This window comes from Pteropus alecto, unplaced genomic scaffold (genome assembly GCF_000325575.1).
Source record: "Pteropus alecto unplaced genomic scaffold, ASM32557v1 scaffold146, whole genome shotgun sequence".
Taxonomy (NCBI): domain Eukaryota; kingdom Metazoa; phylum Chordata; class Mammalia; order Chiroptera; family Pteropodidae; genus Pteropus; species Pteropus alecto.
Window position 1 is genome coordinate 16,931,972 of NW_006442107.1, and position 22,948 is coordinate 16,954,919.

Here is a 22,948-nt window from a genome sequence, read left to right on the forward strand (position 1 = left end):
TTATTATTATTTATGCCCACAGCAACTGGTCTTCCTAGGTGGTCTCCCATCCAAGTACTAACCAGACCCAACCCTGTTTAGCTTCCAAGATCAGACATCAGGCTTGTTTAGGGCATGGCCATAGACCATGGACTGTGGCTCCACTGGGGCACGAACCCAGGATCTTCTGCGTGTGAAGCAGATGTGCTGACCGCTACACTCTAGAAACATGTCCAGCTTAGCATCATTCTTTAGGTGTGCTGTCATTGAGAAAACGTTGAGAATTGCAAGGTAAGGGCTTCTGAGAATCCATAAAATGTATAAAAATCTGTATAGGAACATACGACCTTTGACCATCGGTGTCCTAGATGCGAACATCTAATATGGGTACATCAGGCACATTTCCCAAAACCCTTCCCACCAATTACCAAAGACATAGAATGGATTTGATGCTGCTCCATGGAGCTATGCCATCCTGTCCCTATCCCAGTCTTTCTGAACTTATTAGGTTCCTCAAAATGACACCTCTCCCTTATACCATTAAGAAAAAGGGTAATATAGCTGAGAGAACACAACTAACAGGGATAGTCAACCTTCCAGTTCACCAAACCTTGCTTTTCCCCATTTTTGTGCCGTTACAGGGGATCTCATAAAGAATATCTCTCTCAGTACAGGTCCTTGAAACCCCTCGTTGTGAATGAGGTATATTTTATATTATAAAACTTGAATTCTGATTCTAAAGTTCGTGCACAACTGATTTAATCAAAAATAGGAAAACTGAATGAGAGAACTTTACCTCTTTCTGGTACCTTCTTCTTAGGTTCTAAAAACACAGATGTCATACAACATTATTTTTTACTGTCAGGGCCTTTCAGTTGCCAAGTACTGTCTATATATGTCATCTAAGAGCAATGAAGGGCATATTCTGACAAGACTTGAAATCCAAAGATGAATTCTAAGAGTACAAGTATAAACGAGTTGGAAGACAGTGCACTTATGTTACAAACATCTCAAGATGCAAAGGATCTCATGCTTTGGAACTTCTGTAACAATGGACATTCAGCTATATCTCTGGTTTAAATTAATCTTCATAGCAACTCAGCCAATTATATAATACTTTCCTTATGATGGTAAATGCCATTTGTGGGAAGAAATTAAAGATCACTGAATCCATCTCCAAAAGAAAAGAGATAAGTACTGAAAATAATTACAGGCAAATACGTAACCAGAATCAAGGTACCAGATTGCATATATAATTTAGCAGGAGTTTGAAAGCAAATAGAATGAAGATTTTTCTCCTTTCTAAAACACTTATGCACACACTGCTCAGTTAAGTTGCAGATAGTCTACATACCCATGGAAATAAACTGGTGTAGAGACAAGTGGCTCAGACACCATAGTTTACGTTCCAAACCAAGAGAAGTCCTGTCCCAGAAAATAAAGGACTACGAGAACCTTTGAACCTGGGTGGATGGTTTTTTCATATATATCCTACTATGTGCCAGGTTCTCTGCCAAGAACTGGACATGGAGTTTTAAACAAAGAAGTTAAGTCCCATGACTTTGTGAACCTAATAACTTAGAGGAAGAGACAGACATGAAATGAATATATAACTATAAATGGTGGTAAATAAGAAAAAAAGGAGAAAAGCAAGAGCTGAAATTAATTTGGGTGTCAGAGAGGGCTTCCTGAGGAAGTGAAACTTAAGCTGAGCTCTGAAAGATAAATAAGAATCAGGAAAAGAAAGAGCACTCTGGCCAGAGAGAATAGCCCAAAAGTATGGTTCTGGCTAAAATGTTTTCCCTTCACAAGATAAAATATCAATTTTCTCTCAAGTTAGCCCCATAATTCAGTCTCAAGCACGTTGTTTGTGTCATTTGCTTCCTTTGAGTCTAATATACCACTGATATAATTTTTCAGAATATTAAACATGACAATATACATACTATGTGACAAAACAGAGCTGTTTATGGCTGCATATGGAAAAGTCAAAATTCTTCAATGTTGTTAACCTACTACCCAATTTTGAGCAAATCAGAAAGAGAAGATTAGTTACTTATAGTTTGAGCTCTGAATTATCTAATTATTTCTGGAAGGCAGAATCAAATTTGTCCAAGTTTCTAACTGCCATGAAACTTATTACTCCAAGGAAGTCAGATGGCATCACTGACCTCATTATCTGCAGGCAAAACAAGCAATCCATTCCTTTGAAGCAATATCCTTGCTAACTTCTACTCCAACCCAGAATCAGCCTTAGACTCAGCCCTCCTTGCCCAGCACTTCTACCAGTGTGTTTCACCTATGCGTCCCCACTGGGGATCCCTAAGCACATGAACCCCAGCCATGCCACAGTGTCCACCTCCAGCCTCTTCATAACCACAGCGTACATCTGACTTCTACTGGCTCTAGATCCTTCAGACTGACATGTGCCTTGAGCTTTTACTCAAAAATGAAACACTAACTTAGGAAACCAGAAGGTCTTCTGTTCCAGTGACCATCTCTAGATGACCCTAGCATGTTAAAGAACCATGAATCTTCTGAATAATCTGCTCCTGCCTCAAGGCCATAATAATATCCTGGTCTTGTGGTGAAATTTTACCAATTGACCTCCCTCACTCTTCCCAGCTTAGGTTCCCCAACTGTGAGAGTACATGGCTTTCTTTGAGAAATCTCGGGCCTTGATTTTATATATAGGTGCAAAAGTAGTAGTAACCTACCATATCACCACCACCCTCTTTTGTTTATGAGGTAAACACCATGTGACAAAGAGTGCTTACTTTATATGTTTGACTATTACCCTGTGAGCAAAGATATTTACCTGCTTACTTTAAATATTTGACTATTATCCTGTGAGCAAAGATATTGTAAAAAGGCATCATCATCATCATTTCCATTTTACAAATGATGAATCAGAAGCAGAGAGGTTAATGAGATTTGCTGGGATTTGCACCAAAGCTTTTCTCCTCCAAAGCCTGGGCTTTTAACTACTAAATTCCAGGAGCAATCTGATCCCACCATTTCTGGTTTATTTCTGTCCTTTGGTTGACTGTCTTCAATGACCTAATTATGGAAGACTTAGCTGGAATGGACCACTTTCAATCTGATGGCCAAACTGAGCAAAAAGCACATGGACAGGATTTCTGCTGGAGTAGGTACACAGTACCAGTGGACATTCCAGCATATGGCTTGCCCTAGATTGCTATATAATGCAGCCCATGGTCCAGAGTACCTGATGTTCCTCCACCCAGAGCAGCATCCCTAGCACTACTGGTCAGGACTAAGGCTGTGTCAATAATACCTTCTTCATAGGGTTGCTAGGAGCAGAAAAGGACACACTTAGAACTCAGTAAATGGTAGCCATTATTATGCCATCCTGATGCTTTCTTCTAACTTCCTAAGCTCTCTAGGGATCTATCATAAGACAACTCTTTAGGCCACTTCCTCCTGCAGAGCAAATGGAGCCGGAAAAGCCCATGACAATCCCTACTGGCCGAACATGTATCAAGCTCCTAGCCAGCCATTCCAAGAAACAAACCTGAAGGCCATTAGGATCAATAACAAATACCTTTGACTGCATTGTGTGGCTTTTCTCATGAACTTGCTGGTAGAGCACAGGAGTTCATCATGCAGGTCCTAGAGCTAGACTATTGTGCTCAAACTGTGGTTTACCAGCTGTGTGACCTTGTAAGACTTAACTTCTTTGAGCCTCAGCTTATGATTTATAAAGTGGGAATAATAATCACACCTATCTCATAGGATTGTGAAGACTATCTGTCTATATCTATCTATTTCTGTATCCACCTATCATTTAGCTACCTAATATGTACTTATGTTTCAATCTCATCTACTTCCCAAAAAGGTTTTATGAAGGAAAAAAACAACAAATTAAAACAAACATATATATCTAAATGACACACATACTTACATGCACATAGACATATAATTATATACAATTATAATATAAAACTAAACTACTATTTAAAACAGTCTTCAAGATATAACTTTATATCTGTTAAGCTTGAGTAATTTTAAAATATATGTATAGAATCTTAGACAGGTGAAAGTGGTTTATTCATAAATTGCTGACATACATATAAATTGACTTAAACTTTTTGGAATATGTTTTATAAGTATATTTCAAGAGTTATTAAAAGGTTTGCACCCTCATTTCCAGAAATATCAATCTAAGAAATTTCCTCCTAGGAAAAAAAACCAATAAAATAAGAAGTTTAAATGTATAAGAACATGAATTCAAATCCTAAAAACTGGCAATAATCCCAAGTGTTCAAAAATAGCAAAATGGCTAAGTAAATGATGATATATCCATCATCATCCAGCTTTACCTCACAACTATACAGGAATGAAAATTATAAAAACCACACCGCAAAGTAGAACTATAATGCCAGGTTGAAAAGAAAAAAGATATTCACTATGGATCTGGGAAATGGTGAGCAATATGTATATTTAATATGCAAGCATATAGATAAAGATTCAGATTAAGAAATAAAATAATAGACTGATTAATGAAGATGAATGACTGTGACTGTCATTTCTAGTGTATTTTCATGAAAATTCTATTTGCATCATTAAAAAATGTTTTTAACTTAGGATGTGACCACAGTTAGTATAATAATGGTAGATCTTAACTGTGCATTTTGAATCTTCTTAGTTGATTATGCCCATGATTATCTGTAAAAGATAATGTTGTCTAATTTCATAAATGAATGGGTGATTGCACATTAGTAATTCTTATCAGTTTCAATTCAACACTTTCACATATGGTTAATGTCATAGAATTCTCATAACCTTGACATAAATTATCCTTTATATCTATAATAAAAACCTATCAAATGGATTTTCTAATGTATATTGAATTTAGACATTGCAAAAATATATAGAACAAAAATCTTTACCACAGGTCTCCTTTCCGATCTGTGATGAGTAATACAATGATCGAGCAAGCTCTCTTCATCCAATTCCCTCTGACAAAATGGACATACACACCTGGAAATTGCATAGAATACAAGTATTACTAAAATTGTTGGCAATTAGACAGTAGTTACTTAACCAGAGGTAAAAAATAAAATGTGGATAGATCTCGTTTCCAGTCCCTATTCTTTCTGATTTGATATTATTTTTCCTGTCTTGATAATGGTGTTGGTGCCTACATTTTTTTCTCATGAGAAATATAAGTGTGTATCCTCAGGGGGACAGGGTACTTCCTTATTAGAATATATACCAAGATGCTGCTTCCTATCTTCTAAGTGGAAAACCAGCAAAATGAGAAGGAATGAGCTAGGGAACTGAGCAGTGGTGATAGAAAACTAAAGATGAATAACCTCTTAATCATGATCTACTTCAAAAATCTATTAGTCAGAAAGTGGAGACTAGCAGAAATGAACAGTTCTGCATTCTATTTTTGGATCTTCCTTAATACAAACTTGTCTGAGTTCGTTTCCCTCATTTCTCCAATGTTTGGCTGATTTCCTCCATGCAAAGTTTTTAAAGTAGAGAGAGCAAAATTCTTTCTAAATTATTGCTATTAATAAAAGATTACCAACAACAGGTATTATGGTTAAGAGCCTAAACATAAATACGTGCATATTTTTGCAATAAAAATGTTAAACTTTCCAGCTCATTAAATTCTGTATTAACGTATCAAATTCAGCACTAAACTATACTGTGTTGAAACAAACCTTGTTGCTGTTTCCTCGAGTTCTTGTAGTGGTCCATACTTATCTATGTACTTCTCACAAGTTCTTATGTGTGCCCTCATGTCACTGAGGCAAACCTATATAAAAGCAAATTCAAAATAAACTCACTGTTTAAAAGGGGATCGATAAAGTTTTATGTGATCCAGCTTTATCACTTTCATTATTTCAAAAAAGTTCATAGTGTGACGTCAGTTGATTTTAAAAGGATGCATTCATGACGACAGCATAACAAAGTTAAGGCATTATCAAAAATTAACACAATTTTTAAATTTCTCTAATACATTGAAGATCCAATGGTGAGTTCTTGAATTTGATTCTTCTAGAAAGCACATATTTTTTAAAGTGGAAAAGCATACATTAACTCAAATTTACTTTTTGGAGATGCCATTACCTAAATTGGTGTTGGAAAAAAGGAAGTGGGAAAGAAAAAAAGGAGAGGAAAAAGAGGAAGAGGAAGGAAAGGGAAAAAAGTAAAAAGAAAGAGAAAGAAAGGAAAACAAATAGAGTTTAGAAGAATAAGTGGACAGATTTTAGAAATGTCCATAGTAAGTAAAAAGAAACTTTGTGCCTCAGGGAAAGATATAAATACCATGATTTCATAATATATCTAGCAGTATCACATGAATTCACAATACACAGTATACTTAATAGCTCCATTAAGAGCACACATAAAAGACAGCTCTTGCAGTCCATTTTTATCAAGGCCAAATAAAGAGCCCTTGTTCCTCCAGATATACATTCAGAGAGCCTAACCATGAGGGATCTGTTGCTAAATAACACATATTCTACTCAACGTTTCATTAGAAACCCTGATAAGATCTTGTACTAAAGGAAGCTTTTACAGTTGTGGTAAGGTGGCTAAGCTTCATTTTGCCCAAGCTACGAAAGTTAAACCTCAAACATGAAATCTACCATGTCAAGGAAACAGTTATAACTGCTTAACAAAAGACCAAAAATATAAACAAAGTGGAACAGTAAAAGCAAATCCTTGCTTTACAAACATCCATGTAAAAGATGTAAAAAATAGGACTGATCCAGTCAGCTGTCTTAAAACAAGTCGCTGTACAAACTTTAACACCCAACTTTACACATTAGTGCTCTCTCATCTCTCTATTACTTTTGTTAACTGTTTCTTCCTCTTTGTATCCCTTGATCAACAAAGAGAAGCATTCTTCACATAAATTAGCAATTTAGGGACTACATACTGACAAATGAATTAATAAATTTATACAATATCTACTCTGGAGACAAAACTCTATAAGACATTGTAAGACGTGACAGAAGAAGCATAAGCCACTGTGCTTACCATCTAAAGGTGCTTACGATCTAATGGAGGAAGAATAAAAGATGTGTAGGCAAGCAGATGGGAAACCATTATGTATTGGGGACTGGAATACGAAGGCCAGTCCTCATGAAATGGAGGTCTGGCCTGGACTCTGAAGAGTAAGCAGAGTCCACAATGGCTACGGGAGGAACGGCAGTACTCCTGGCATGAGGGATAACATAAAAAGGAAGAGACAGACCCAAGAAATACCTCAAAGGAAAGAGCAAAATACTTGTGAATAATCAGAAATGGGGTGGGGATGAAAAAAGGAAAGGGATAAAAAAAAAGAAGGGCATTTCCATCTGGGATAATTAAGAGAATGTTTTTTGTGGTAAACATCAAAGGTGGAATAAAGAACTGGATGATAAAATAATATCCCGAGTTTGATTTTGTGCATGTTAAATTTTATATGATGACAAAAATATCAAAGCAAAAATAAGCAATAATCTATTAAGATGAATGTAAAAATCTATTGATTTTGAGCATTTCCTATGTTTCAGACCATGCTAAAAGCCATGCTTTCTCATTCACCTTTAAAACTATCACATGACACAAATACTATAATTCTCCTTATTTTCCAAAGAGGTAAACAAAAATTTAAATAAATAACTTGCCGAAAACCACAAAGAATAAGTGAGAGAATTAGTGTGTGATCCTATGATGTCTAACTCCAAAGACCAGGCATAAATTCTGTAGTTGGGCAGCTATTTATTGAGACTCACTGAGTCTTACATAAATATACATTTTAAAAACACGTACATTAAGCATTTACTATGTGCCAGTCACTTTTCAAAGTGCTGAGTGCACAGTTGCCAATAAAACAGACATAGTCCTTACCCTTACGGAACTTAAATCTGGTGGGGATAATTGACATTAAATTAAAAAATCATAAAAGCAAAATTAGAAGTGGTGAGAAGGGCTATAAAGGGAATACAGAGTGCTAAGAGAAAGTATAACAGGCTATAATTTAGATTAACAATCAAGAAAGGTTTTCTAAAGAAATTTAGGTCTTCAGTATATGATCTCTCTTGATTTCCACAATGGTATATCTAAATATACCCCCTTAGCAGTTCAAATCTAACATACCTAAAACTTAACTCTGTGGATTCTTCTCCAAACCTGTCCCCCACATTAATACCTTCACCTACTCATGTCAGAAACCTCCCAGGCATTATTGACACCTCATTCTCACTCACCCCCACATCCAGTCAATTACCAATTTCCTTTGATTCTTTCTCCTAAATATACCTTAAAAAACTCTCTTATTCCATATATAATGCTATCACCCTAACCCACCTTCCTTACTTGATCCATCCAAATAGCCACCTAATTGGCTTCACCAATCCTGCTTTTGCCCCCTCCAAACCACTGCCCATGTACATCTTAGAGAGATATCATGAAAATCTAAACCCAAGCAAAAGTTCACACTTTTCCTATGACTCAATATTACATTTAGGATAAAATCTAGAATCTTTTGCATGGCCTCCAAGACCTCAAATGATCTAATTGGGCTAGCATAGTATCAAAGGATAAAAACTGCAATGAAGAAGTGATCAAAATACTACAGGAAGAGAGATAAATACTGCAAAGTCCAGTAGAACATGGGTGCAGTTATGCCACTGGATTTGGTAATAAAGTTATTTATAGCTAAGGTGCAATAGAGTAGCAAGAATGGAAGCCACATAACAGAGGGTCATGAGAGTCATAGGAAGAGACGAAATAGAGGTGGCTGACGAAAGCATTTATTTGAAAAATTAGATGATGGTAGGAGTCAGGTGACCATTTTTCAACAGCCTACACATATGAAATTGGACAAAGGCTGAGACGATAAACTTTAGGAAGTCGGGGTAAGATGAGGTCAAAGGCATAGGCGAAATGATTAGTTGCATAACAATTTTCTCAGCGGTCTAAGCTGGTAACTGTGAGCAGAGGCATGGTCGCTTACCGGGGTATCACACTCAGTGCATTTCTGGTACTCTGATTTCATTCTTTTGGCTACATCCGTTGCTGGAACTCCTTCTGAAGGAAGATATGCTCGACAATAAGGACAGGTCCACTTATTGTTCTTTAGACTGGTAGCAATACAGGAACGGCAGAATCTACCCAAAACAAACCAAGAATACATCACTTTCCTTAAAAGGTATAAAGGAGCCACCACTATCTATCTGTTCATTTGTATAAGCTGTATTTTAATGACATCTTGTACACCAAATTAAAGGTCTATTTGCATCCTATGCTGGCCAGTCTCTTACCTTCCCAGTAATGCTTCTCTCAGGCCACATGTTCTCACTACATGCACTGCACGCACTTAAACAAAAGAACACAAAGTAGTGGAATGCATTTTTATAAATGGAGTTAAAACTATAATCCAAAAGACACTCACTGTGTTCTTTCTTTTCTTTAATATCATTTTACCTAAAAATTTTTTGGGAAAATAGGTCTTTGCTCTGTAGAACTTTGTGGGTTAAATAAGAAAATAGCAGCAAGTTGAGGAGGTAAATATACCACCTATTTTAGAAGTCTTTATAAAATAATTTTAAAGTCATCCCTAGATTGGGAAAATTATCTAATCAGATTTACAGCTCTGAGGAATGTCCTCCAATTCAAGAAATATATTCTCTAGTTTGTTTAAAAATGATCATAATAAAATCTTAATATAATCAATATAATTCGCACAATACCTTGACCTATTTATAGGAGCTGTTGAAGGCTAAGTGCACACAGAAGTAAAAAAAGGAGCATTTAGGGAGGTTATACACATTAGCATGATCTGATAGCTCTTAAAGTATTCAGCATATAATATCTATGTAGGAGTATTAAACATGGTAAAAATTATTAAAAATTTAAGTATACTATACATACTGAAAAGTTCACATATCATAGGTACACAGTTCAATGAAATTTTGCAAACTGAATTCTTAATGATATCAGCCATTAATGATTCTTTAAAGTACTCTCTTTTTACATCTGTTATAAAATTCTTATGGGCACACAGAGGATGCTGATATTGGCATAGTTTCTGAGGCACTTGATGGATGTTTATGCCTATCCAGCATCCATTTCCTCTTTTTCTTGCAATAGCATCCTGATTTTGCCCTGCAGGAACTATACTTCTTAGATACAATCTGGTGGGACCTCAACTGAGGTGCCCAACATCCCCTGCTGAAGGCGAGAGAATCTGAAGTAGGCCATATTAAGTGAACCCTCTCTGTGGAAGATAAATACTAAACAGAGTGACATAAAGACTGATTCAGCAACAACTCAATGGGGCTGTCCTGCTCTTTATTTAGAACCCCAGATCTGCCTAGGTTTCTACTCCTTTTTTCCTAGGTGTTTTTGTTATTATTGTTGTTTGGTAACTCTTTATTTTGATATAATTTCAAGCTTGATTTACTTTTTTTTACAAATTTTAAAAACACCTTAATTCATTTAACCTTAACAAACCCCTAAGAAAGCTCATTATTTCCATTTATAGATAAGGAAACTGAGGTACTTTGAGGGTAAGTTATTTCTGCCAGGTCACATCTATATAAAGTACCTGAACTTGGCTGGTCTTAAGCTGGGGTTTTCTGACCCCAAATTCAGTAACTTTTCTTTCCACCACCACAGCTGGCCCAGTTGGAAAGAGCAATACTTTTGGAATCAAGACACCTAAGTCCTCTACTCCATTTTACTTCTTTCTGTCTCAGGTGATTAATTTTAAATTCTAAGGCACAATCTGTCCTTGTATTTCTTTGAGTGCCTAAGAATTGGTTCTCAAAGGATGGGTGTTGAAGGGTATTGCTTACAAATGGTTCAAATGCTCAACTCATAATTCACATATCTAATACAACACCTATGGTTCTAATATGAATTATTTGGTTTATATAATTTAGGAGCAAGCAGATAACACTTTGTTTTTTGTCAATCAAAACTCTTTCTCTTCTTCCCACGACTTATTTGAGTTTATGCCAATACAAGCAGAAGACTAATATTTGTGTTAAGGTCTCCGGTGGGTGCTGATATACATACCTTATCTCATGTAGCCCTTACAGTAATCCTAAAATGCTGCTCTGCTCTCTCCTCCTTGGCTGATGGCAAACTGAGGTTCAAAGAGGTGTAACAACTTGCCAAGGACATACAATCAGAAGAGAGTGGTGCTTTTCTCCTTAATTTTGGGAGAGGTTCAAAGTCTGCAGTCTTTTTAAAGACACTTTAATTCTTCCCTTTGAGAAGCAGAAGCAGCAAAACTGTATCACTGATGTACCTGTATAAACCAGGGGGCTTTACAGAGAGTACATTCCTGTTGTCATTTTGTAAATGTTTTGCACATGTTTTTGTAACTATGTTAGGTAACTGTAACAATGAAAATGCCTAGCAGATATTCACAAAAAGTAGAACACTTAAATCATTTTTAAAATCAACTCCCTCACTATAACCCCCTATGTCTGTACAGTGATGTTATATGTGGCATGAAACTCTCAAATGAGCATTAAATAGATGTTATTGCATTATATGAGATATTAGTTGCAAATCTGGTAGGTTAGTTAATTACTCATTTTAATAAAACTGATTATTAAATGAAAGAAACATATCAAGACCAAGGTGTTTTGGAATAGAATTGAATTTACTGATTATGAGTACATAAAAACCACAACTTTTAAAAGTGTTACTGTGGAAAGGAATTGGAAGCTACTGCAGCTCCAGTCTTCCTTTCTGGGTGCAGAAACAAGATTGCAGACCTGCTTAGTTCAAAAGATATAAGGTTAAAATTCTTTCCTTAAAGGCATAGTTATCAAATTCAAATCATGACAGCTGGAGAATTTAACATCCCTATCCTAATACACTAGCATAAAAAGTTTAGGAGTGATCAAACATTTTATAAATTTTCTAATTAGAATCCACACAGGGCTATTAAAGTTAAGGGCTATGGGTCTTATAATAAGGTCCACAGACAAGATAGCTGCAAACTAAAATTTCTTAGAAAGCAAAGTATAGAAGTGTACATATAGTATAAGCTACCTGCAGGTTTGTAGATGTATAAAACATCTAGAATAAAGAAGATAAGGACATTTATCTACTTGTTAGAGAAGTGAGAAACTGGAAAGAAGAGGTATGGTAGTAGAAGGAGGGCATTTTCATTGCTAAATTTGAAGTTTGAACCATATGACCATATTACCTGAATTATAAACAATTCTTTAAAAAAGTTAATCACCTACAACTACTTGAGATAAATGGTCTGGTACTATCTTATAAAACAAAATATACAGATACCCTTTGGCCCTACAAGACCAAGCCTGTGTATTTACTTAAAAGAAATGAAAAATATGTCCATTTGTACAAGAATATTCATAAGGAATGTTTTCATAATAGCCCCAAACTGAAAATAAGCCAGGTGTCCACTAACAGGAAAATAAACAAACATGGCATATTCCTACAATGGAATACTACATGGCAATAAAAAAGAAAGAACAAATTACTGCACAAGCAACAATATGAATGAATCTCAAAGACAGACTGGGTGAAAGAAGCCAGACACAACAGAGTACATCCTGTATAACTCCACTTATGTGAAGTTCTTGAATAGAACGTCTATCCATGGTAGAAAAAAAATTACAATGATGGTTACCTATGGGGGTATATGGGCAGAGATTGGATGGGAAGGGGCAAGAGGGACTATCTGGGGGTAATGAAAATATTCTATATTGACAAGGGTTTGGGTTTAACATTTGTCAAAACTTGGCCAACATTATACCTAGGATGTATGCATTTCAATATATGTGTAATTTACCATAAGAAAAAACAAACCATAAATAAATATTGTACTCTGGTTAATATTACAAAAGCCGATATGAGAAAGGATAAAGTGTGCTGATATTTGTAATTACTTTGAAATGCATCGAAAATAAGATGAATTGATGGATAGATAGGTATGTGATAAAGTGAGAGATAAAAGCAAATAGAGTGAAATTAACAATTGTAGAATCTAAGTAGTAGATATATAGGTGTTTACTGTACAGCTTTTTCAACTTAGCTGTATATTTGAAATCTTTCATAATAAAATGTTGGAGAAGATGAACCACCTCACAATGACTTAAAATTTCTTTACTTAGTCCCGAGAAAAATTTAGTTGGAAAATTAGGAAGGGAAATGTTTGGAGTATGAGAGACCTGATATCTTTACTGGAATGTGATTTGAAGAAAAACATTTACATTGCATTTATGAGTATTTAAATAAATTTAAAGAACATCAAACAATTTGAAATATAATAAAAGGCTGACGAGAGAAAACGCAAAACTTTAGAAAAATGAATTTGAGTGGGTTTTAGCAAGAACAGTTATTCCATGGTTATATTGCAGACTTTATGAGAAAATGCATAAATCTGTACAAAAGATAGGCACCATCTTGCTGAGATATTAAAAGCCAAGTAATCAGAGGTGTGTGGGAAAGTAGGTAGGAAACAAGCTATAAAGCCATAGCTAAGAGTGATGGGAATACATTGGAGGGTTTTAAGTAGGAAGGTAACATGACTTGGTTTAAATTATACAGATCACTAGCTGCTGTGTCAAAAATGGAAAACAAAGGTACAAGAGCCACAGTGAGGAGACCATTTTTAAGTCCATTGTAAGAGTCAGTTCAAGATAAGATGGTGGCTTAGACAAGCAAGGTAGCACTACACAGTACAAGTGAACAGATTTAGGATTTATTTTGGAAGTAGAGGCTAAAGGATTTACGACATACCAAATGATAATAAATATATGTCCCATTATGCTAAGTGAAATAAGTCGAATGCAAAAAACTACTTATAGTATGATTCCAAAACTTAGTGACAGAAAGCAGATGGGGTTACCTGGGACCAGGAGTTTGGGGAGGGGATTAACTGCAAAGGATTCAATGGGAACTTTTTAGGGTAATGAAACTAACTGTTCTAGATCTTGTATGTGGTGATGGTTATAGGGCTGTATATAATTACCAAAATTCATCAACCTGTATTCTTTGTGTAAATTGTACTGTATCATTCCAATAAAGCTGAAAACACAACACAACAAAACAAAAATTCTCCAAACAGGTCAGTAACAACAACACTGCACGGAGAAGATCATATATAGCACAGAACCATTCAGAATCTTGTAGGCCTCCCTCCTATACAGCTCCAGACATGTAGCAGCTACTCAGTAAACTCAACTAATTAAGTCAGTTGTGAAGAATTGCCCAAAGGAGAATTAGGGTGTTGTATCCTTCTGGAAGAACCCAAGGGATGGAAATGAACACGAACCTAAGTAGATAAGAGATTCCTACTTGTCTGCTCCATAAGGTGGTTGAAAATGATGAACCATAAAGGGCGTAATCAGAATGAGGAGAATTTAGGTGAAAGATAGAAGCTGAAGATAGAAGTCAATTGCACTTTTTAAAGATCAGTTCAATGTTTTCAAAAATTCTGAATGAGTTGCTATTGCTTTAAAATTAGATTTCACACACAAACCCAAATTTTTGGCTTCTCTTGAAAAGCTAAACTTCTGCAACACTGGACTCAATTCCCACATGGCCATATGGGTTGGCACCCCTTCCTGTGGAGCACTCACCCTCCATAATCATTTGCATCACTTGCAGTTCACCCCTGTTGTGTTTACAGCTCCTGAAGAAATTAGGAACTAGATAATGACTCTAAGAACTCTGAAACCAGCTGGAAACTTAATTGCCTCACTCTCATTGGTTATCTTATTAACTCCTTTCTGTTTCCCTAAATTTAGTGATTAGCAATAAAACCTTTAAATGAAGAGGTGAGCAAAATATTGGAGGAAAATGGGGGAAAGGGTTGCTGAGGACATTGGGTAAAATTATGTACCAATCTTAAGAGGTAAAACAAACCCTAAGTATAGTAGATTTAAAGAGGAAAGACATGCATGGGACTCCATGGGGCTTAAAGCTAGACAGGCAAAATGAGTTACAAAGAGGCAGTTCCCAAATGTGATTCTGGAAGAAGCCATTGGCAACATGTGGCCAGTCTAAGATTTTATTTATGTTCTCAGCACTAGGCTGCCTCACTGAGGATATGCCAATATGAAGCTGAAGAAAATCCTGAGTTGGCTTGAAAATGTGAATAGAATAAGGAGAGTTGCTATTGTTATTCAAGGCGACCATAAAAGTCTCAGTCTAAAATATTGCAATATAGGGCAATACGCGCACACACACGCACGCACACACACACACACACACGACTCCCTCTTCACCAGTGATGGATCAACCTGGACAGATTCAAGTGCAGTTATCCTTAGAACACAGGCCCTCCAACTACGCAATGTCCCTCAAGATTTCCTTTGATTTGCTTATGAATTCAATTAGGTTACAAAGTCCATCCTGGAAATCATTTAGCCTCCAAAAATGGGCTCTGCATATCTCTACATTCCATTATGGGTTGATTTTAAATTTAACCCCTGAAGGAAAATTTTATTTCCTTTAACCTAACTCTATTTCCTTTAGTGGGGTACTTCTCTATACCCCTCAAACATTGACCGCGACTTACTGTATCTTACTGTCAATTAAAAAGGATTATCTAAGGCTGTGCTTCTCAAACTTTAATGTGGATATAAATCACCTGGGTATCTTGTTAAAATGCAGATTCTGATTGATTAGATGTGAGGTAAGGCCCAACATTCTGTAATGCTGCTGGTCCACGAGCCAGTAGCCAGGTTCTAAGTAGAATCTCAGCATAAAACCCAATCTGCTACATTATATAGGTTCTGTTTGCTAGAGAATACATAATTTAATAGATCACTAATATTTAATTTGCCTATGACAACACTACTGTCGCTAAGTAAACACAGAGCAGCCTAACCACCGGAAGAGGCAAATTTCAGGTCAGCTTAATTACATCCTTCTGAAATTCTCAGTAACAAGGCACAGATAAGTAACCCTATAAAGGAACAGTTCAAAACTATCATGGGACTCAGACTACATAGACTCAGTTGGCTGGCACTATAGAGTGGTTGTCACCAATTGAGGGGTGTTCACCGAATTACCCAAACTGCATTTTGTTTTAGTCATTCATTAATTCACCCAATATCTAACACCTAATAAGTGTCAGCTAAACCTTAAAGGAGTGGCAAAATGGAAGGTAGTATTCCTTTATTAGAGCAATGGCCCTCAATAGTTTTTGGACCTTGATGGTACAAAAGACTCCACTCATCCCATTTTAAGTGACACCCAAGTAGCTTGGGAGGAGTCATTCTATATACATTTGTTTTAGTATCAGGAGCCGGGATGGTTCATATTTAAACTGCAAAATTTCATCTAAAGTAAAATCACAGGTCAACTACTATGTTAGTGATAATTTGCAATTATATGGGATCTTCCATAAACTCTCACTACCTCAATTCAACTATCTGCATCTGTGAATGAAAGCACTGATGTATATTTCTGGAAGAGTTTAAAACTCATCAGTTGATTCTCAGATTCTAAAGAACCACTAATTTGGTGCAGGTTTTACTGCTCATACTTGACCACAAATGAAACATTTACCTGAGAGCACTTCAGAATTATTCTCAACCATTTCATTTAAAAAATATATAAAATAGGCAAATTCTGTGAGCCATTTAATCTACTCAGTTGAGTGGAGAAGTGGCTCCTTGCACCTTCTATCACACTCCAGTTAGTAAGTTCTTTTAGGTCTGTTCTCAACCTCTTAGCCCTTTTTAGGTAACTCCCTTATCTTTAGCTTTGACCTCTTTCTCTAAACCTACTCTCCCAAGTGCCTTTGGGGTATTTCCACTTGGCTATCTCCCTAATGGACTACTGTACTTTCAACAAGCCCAATCATGAGTTCCTTAACTTCTTCCTGAGCTAAACCCTGCTTCCTTTATCTCTGCCACCTATTCGGGAGTACTCCACCCCATATCTACCATATCCAATTGGATAACAAATTTCATTAACTATTTCTTTTAAATGTAAATCAGATTCCCTTTCAGTTTCATTTTAAACAATTATAATTTATCAACTTCTTCTTTCCCCAGCTCGATGATAATACAACATAAGAAAAGCCTTTTCCCCCCAAGTGTATTTTTACAACTGATAGAGTGATATGAGTAAAGTCAATTTGAAATCACAAAATTTTAAAATGGAACTGCTTAAACTTCACCAAAGGAAAGAGAATTAAGCTAAAAATAAGGCCATCTGAGGCAGCTTGGAAATGTGGCCCAATTTTATTCTACAAGAAATATAGACATAAATAATACCTGTTCGTGAGTTTTCACTTTGTGTAATAGCTTTCAAGGAAATGGAAACTATGTTTTGAACCTTTATTATGAGCTACTTTTACATTTTAAATACTCGTAAAAAATTATATTACCCTATTTTATAAATGAAGCAACAGATTCAACTTGAGATTAAGCATCAGGTTGGTCACAGAGCTGATAAGTGGCACAGTTGAATTTCAAATCCTGCTCTCTATCGAGCCCATTGTTTCTACTAAATCACAATACAATTTATAAAGTGCTATATACATATTCATTCAAGGTACTGTTGCCATTATTGTACTTAACTTGAAATAGGTTTATAAACAGAAATTAGCATAAATGACCTAGTTCAACAAATTTGGGAATCCGGTTCAGTATAACATTGAGAGGCTTCATTTGCATTGCATCATTTTCCAATCTAAGTTCAATGGAAGAGAGTAATTGATTTAGGAAGTACAAATGGTATTAACAGAATTCACTATTTCCAGTGTTGAAGGGACTCTAATTAACATTTATAAAGTAGAAGGAGCCTAAGTAAATTTGCCAAAAAGAGGACTATGGAAATTCTGCCTACTGCCAGAACAATGGACATAGATTTGTCAAAACAAAGAACAGTAAAGTGAGGGTAGGTCATTCCATCCAGCCTTTATTATACTTCATGACTTTTTCCAGTTGCTGGTTTCCTATTCATTCTAACAAAGAAAAAGATTTTAAACAAGACAACATTTTGTAAATTTGTATTATCCTTTAGCAGAATTAAAACCACTACAAACAGAAAGTTAAACCAGGGAAAACAATCCTCAATCAGAAAACAATCTCCAACATCCAACAGCAAAACTGCCCATTTCAGTTCTTCAAGATTTGATGACAACTGTGCATCTCTGGTGCAACTTTAAAGCTTTAATGCAAATACAAACTATATACAGGTTATTCTCACCCTGAACTAATCAATGTTCTTTATATGGTTACACAAAAACATCTTGGCTTCCATTTGGCCTTGGGATAGCATGTCATGAGTTACATCTGGACAGCTGGGAAACAACATCAGTAATCAGCCAGGAGGTAAATTAGCCTTGAGTTTGAAGTACAAAGCTGAAAGAACAGGCCCTGAATACAACCACAGTATAATGTCCAGGGCACTCTGTATTCCAACATTGTGTGGGCTGCAGATTTTTCTCCCTTGGCTCACTGCTAGGCTTTTCAGTGGTGAAAACCATTTCTCAGGTAATAGGCTACAGGTGTCAAGGACCAACTAAGTTAAGTCCTTTTAAAAAGCATTTTGAATTTAAAATATGGTACTTCCCCCACCCCCAAGCCAAAAGCACATACTAGCCACTGTGGTATCCCCCTGGCCTTTCATCAAACTATGATTAGTGGGTCATCCAAAGAAGACTTTAAGTAGGCTTCCGCTCTTGCTCTATGCCGTCTCCACCCCACCCACCCCCACACTCAGTCATACACCTATGCCTCTACAAAAGGAAAGCTTCTAAGTAAACAAACACAAATTCGCAGATCCAGCTCCTGCTACTACTCAAGTACAAATTAAGAACGTGCCAATTTTATAGATTTTGTTTTTAAACTCTTGGAAACCAGCACGGCTGTGCGCTAACGGCGAGTTTTAAATAGCACATGATTTTTAAGACAGTTATTTTTTATCTATACTTTCTATCGATGTGGGGAGCCGGTGGGTAAAGCAGGTTATCTGCAACCACATGTCACTCGGTAGCTGAGTTTTAAATAGCTGCATTCACGGGCTTGGTGCAGCCCCGGATCCCACCCTGACAGGTCGTTGAACTCTAACGACTGCTGAAAGTCACTTGGACATTCCAGTTCGACTAGACCATCTTGGAGGGGGGTCTGTGTGTCTGTAGGGAGGCGAGGTGGCGGGGTGGGGGGCGGGGGGGGGAAAGACAGTTTGCACAGATTCCTGTTTGCCCAACAGACGAGCCTCGGCGGGTGTTCTGGAACACGTGCACACGGCCAGCAAAACAAAACCCAACCGGGGGCGGAGGGAAGCACTGCCCGATTAACCGAGTTCAGCGGGATAACTGTGTTCTACGGGAGCCCACTGCTTAGTGCCCAGGCGGGTGCTGGTCTCCTGTCAAGATCACCCTCCCCAGCCAGCTGGCCAGCCCTGGCTCTCTGCAGGTCCTGCGCCTCCGAACCCCATCCCTGGAGCTCCCATCAGGGCTTCATAAGGTGGCAGTTCTTGCTGTTTTCTCCTCCTGAAATCCTTCCGACTGGGCACTTTTCCCGTGGCCCGCACTCGACGGTCCAGGTTTCTCCCTGCAGCAGTTTCTTTCAAGCGCTGGCTTTTGAACACCCCCGCCCCATGCCCTCGGCTCCCACAGCATCGCCCGCCCCCAAGGGTAGGTGTGCAAAACGAGCTCCCCTGGCACTTACATGTGGCCACAGCGAGTCCGGACAGGCTGGTGCAACACCTCGAGGCACACGGAGCAGTCGAAGGACGTGACGGGCAGCTCCGGCTCCCTCCTGCGCTCCAGGGCCCGGGGGGTGGCCGAAGCGGGAGCGGATTTGCCGCTATCGCTGCTCAGCACGGATCCCATCGCTGCTCCTCTCACCGAGACAGCTGCCAAGAGCTCACTGCCTGCTGCCGGGTTGTTTTGTTGTCCTGCGGTGGAGGAAGGAAGTCCCGGCCCAGCTGTGATCGCCGCCTCCCAGAGCGCGCAGCAAAAGCAGCCTAGAAGCAGCCTCCGTCGCAGAGCCGAACCCCGGTTCTAGGGCAGGCCGAGTGCACGGCCGCGCGTCTGAAATTGCCTTTCGCTTGCTGCCTGGGTTGAGGCGCGGAGGCGGCAACCACACGGTGTACGCTGCAACGTCTCGTGGTCCTGAGAGGATTGAAACCTGAAACCTCAACTGCAGAGCAGAGGACCTGGTTCGGCAGTGAACTTTCCAGTTTGGAGCGCACATCCTCCTCCCCCACGGTCGCAAGTTAAGGAAAGCGCGGGCCTGGTCATGCTTTGTGGGAATCAGAGAACACCCGCTTGTAAGGTGGTGGTCCCAGCAGTCCTGGGCCGTTGTAATCGTAATAGGCCGCAAAGATGATCGATGACTGAGCGTCTTCTAAGACAGTGCTAACCTCTACTTCAGTGATCTAATCAATACTCCATTAACGGAGAGGTAGCATGGGCTAGCGGAAAGAGTTCTGAATACCTGCATTCGAATGCCCACACTAGGACGGATATTCTAGTGCTAAATTCTATGATCCCGTTTCCTCTGCTCAGGATCTCCTGCCGTTGTTTGTATTCTCTACTCCATTCGCTTGTAAGCATAACCATTGAAACATAACCATATGTCATTTATTAACGTATGCATTTAATAAGACTTATTAAATCTTAAGTCTGCATGCCAGACTCCGTTCTGGTGATGGGAACCCAGTTCTCAACAATCCAACAAAATCCCAGTTCTCACAAGAACTTACTTAAAAAAAAATACATTTATTTTGAGATAATTATAGTTTCACATGCTTATTATGAAATAATACATAATCATACATAATACATACAATACTACACAATACAATAATACATAATCTCATAAACTTCACCCAGACTTAAATTTTAACGAGTTATCAACAAATAAATGAGAAAGAATTTTTCAGATAATGAGAGCCATGAAGAAGATAAAACAGGGAGTGAGGATGACAAGGAGGATAAGAAGGTCAGAGAAGACCTTTTGGATGAGGTGACATTTGAACAGAGTCATGAATAATGAAAAAGGATCAACCATTCAAATATTTAGAAAAAAGCTTGCTAAACATTGGAGTCAGAGAGCAAGGCAAGAATAAAAACCAGAAGCCATGTGGGGCCAGAGCACAGGGGCAGAGTGAGATGGTTGGGTGAGGGTGGAGGTGGGGGTAGATGGGATGAGACAGAATAGGAGACAGGCCTGCTCACATCCAATGTTATAGGCCAGGACCAAGAATTTGTATTTTATTCAAGGTGCCATGGTTTGATTTACTCTGACTGCTGTGTGGTTTTAAAAAGACAGGAACAAAGTAAGAAAGCAGAGAAACCCAGTTAAGAGGCTACTGAATTAGTCCAAGTGAGGACAATAAAATTCGGGACTGTGGAGATATTTGGGTAGGTGAGAGATGGACAGATTTGGGATATATGATCTAAAATAGCTTGCTAATGAATTGAATCTTTAAAAGAAAAACAAAAATCCTCCTTTGATTCCACTCGATGCTCAGCTCCTGCCCTATGTCCTCTTTAAGGCTAAATTTCTTGACCTGATTCTCTACTTTTACGTCTCCATTTCTTAATAATCTGCTCTTTATCCAGTCCAGCCTGGGTTTTGAACCAACCACTGGACCTCCATCTGTCCAAAAACTGCTTTGTTGCCAGTGTCACCGATAGGTGGCCTTCATGTGGGTAAATCCAATGGACTCGTTCTAGTCCTTTTCTTGCTTGACCTCTCAATTATACTTGTCAGTGTTGACTACTCCCTCCTTGTAGAAAAACTCTTTGGCTTTCCTTTCTTTCTGGCTGTTCTTTCTCAGTCTCCTATGCTGACCTCTTCTCCTTAGAAAAACTAAGTGCCAGAGATCTAAAGATTCTGTCTTAGGACCTTTTTCCCTTCTCATTCCTCATTCCTTCCCTAAGAACCTCAAAAACCAAATAGATTCTGTTAACCATCCAGATTCTGAAGACCTTCAAGTCTTTATATCTACTCTAGGCCACTCTATGCCCAACTACTTACTTGACATAACCATTATAGTAACATTCCACCTGTTCTACCTCCAGTTGTTTCTCTCTCTCTCTCTCTTAGTAAATGGTACTACAATCTACCTGGTAGCTCAGTCCAGACAGCTGGGAGCCATTCTTGATTTTTTCCTCTTCCTCATTCGCATTGAATCAACCACACTCACAATCAGAATTCTGCCTCCAATAATACTTTCAGTAGTTTTTGAATTGCTTTTGTTTGTTTGTTTGTTTGTTTTTGTTATTTCCATGGCCAGTTATCACTTACTTTAAATCAGTTGTTGTCTTGTGTGACCTATTGTAATAGTTTCTTTCTGCTCCATCTACATCCACTCTTGCCACTGTCATCGATATTGCAACTAAAGTGACCTTTTGAAAAGCAAGTATCTTATATCTCCCATGCTCAAAACACTTTAATGGCTCCCCATAACCCTTAGGGTTAAATTCCAAATCCTTAACATGATTTACAAAGCCCCGCAGATCTTACTCTTTCAATAACTATAATCAGGTAGGACAACTTCCGTGGTAGGGAACAGAAATTCAACTGAAAATGCCTTAATCAATAAGGATATTTATTATCTGATGTGGTAAATTAGTAGAGGTAAACAGTTCCAGAGTTATTTCAGCAAAATTCAGTGATGTCCTCAAGGCCTCAGTCCCTTGCCGTTCCCAGTGTGTCAGTAGTGTCTTCTTTATGGTAGAAAGATGACATGAACTGTTCCAATAATCACATCTACACAATACTGTTCCAATAATCACATCTACACAATCTCTAATAAACAAAAAGAAAAGATAGAGTTTCCTCCTTCTAGCTGTCTCTTCTTTCAAGTAGGAGGAAAATGTTTCCTACAGGCCTCCTTCTGCAGACATCCCTTTATATCTTATTGGTCCATGCTGGGCCCCATGACCATTCTTAAAGTCATTAGCAAAAAACATGAAGGTACCCAGAATGGCTTAAACTCATAATTTATCCCACAGGGCTTGGCCCTTCAGTTA

General features: G+C 37.9%; 1 protein-coding gene across 1 annotated transcript in view; it reads right to left on the bottom strand.

Annotated features, from left to right (window-relative positions):
* The window catches only part of RNF125 (ring finger protein 125), a 29,085-nt gene extending 9,270 nt beyond the window's left edge, over positions 1-19,815 (bottom strand). Inside the window, exons 1-4 of the mRNA XM_006919998.3 lie at positions 19,632-19,815; positions 8,963-9,116; positions 5,676-5,770; positions 4,893-4,983 (exon numbers count right to left, since the gene is read on the bottom strand). Of these exons, the coding sequence (XP_006920060.1) occupies positions 4,893-4,983; positions 5,676-5,770; positions 8,963-9,116; positions 19,632-19,795 (504 nt within the window). The 5' untranslated portion in view covers positions 19,796-19,815. The remainder of the gene's footprint in view (positions 1-4,892; positions 4,984-5,675; positions 5,771-8,962; positions 9,117-19,631) is intronic.
* Between the last annotated feature and the right edge of the window lie 3,133 nt (positions 19,816-22,948).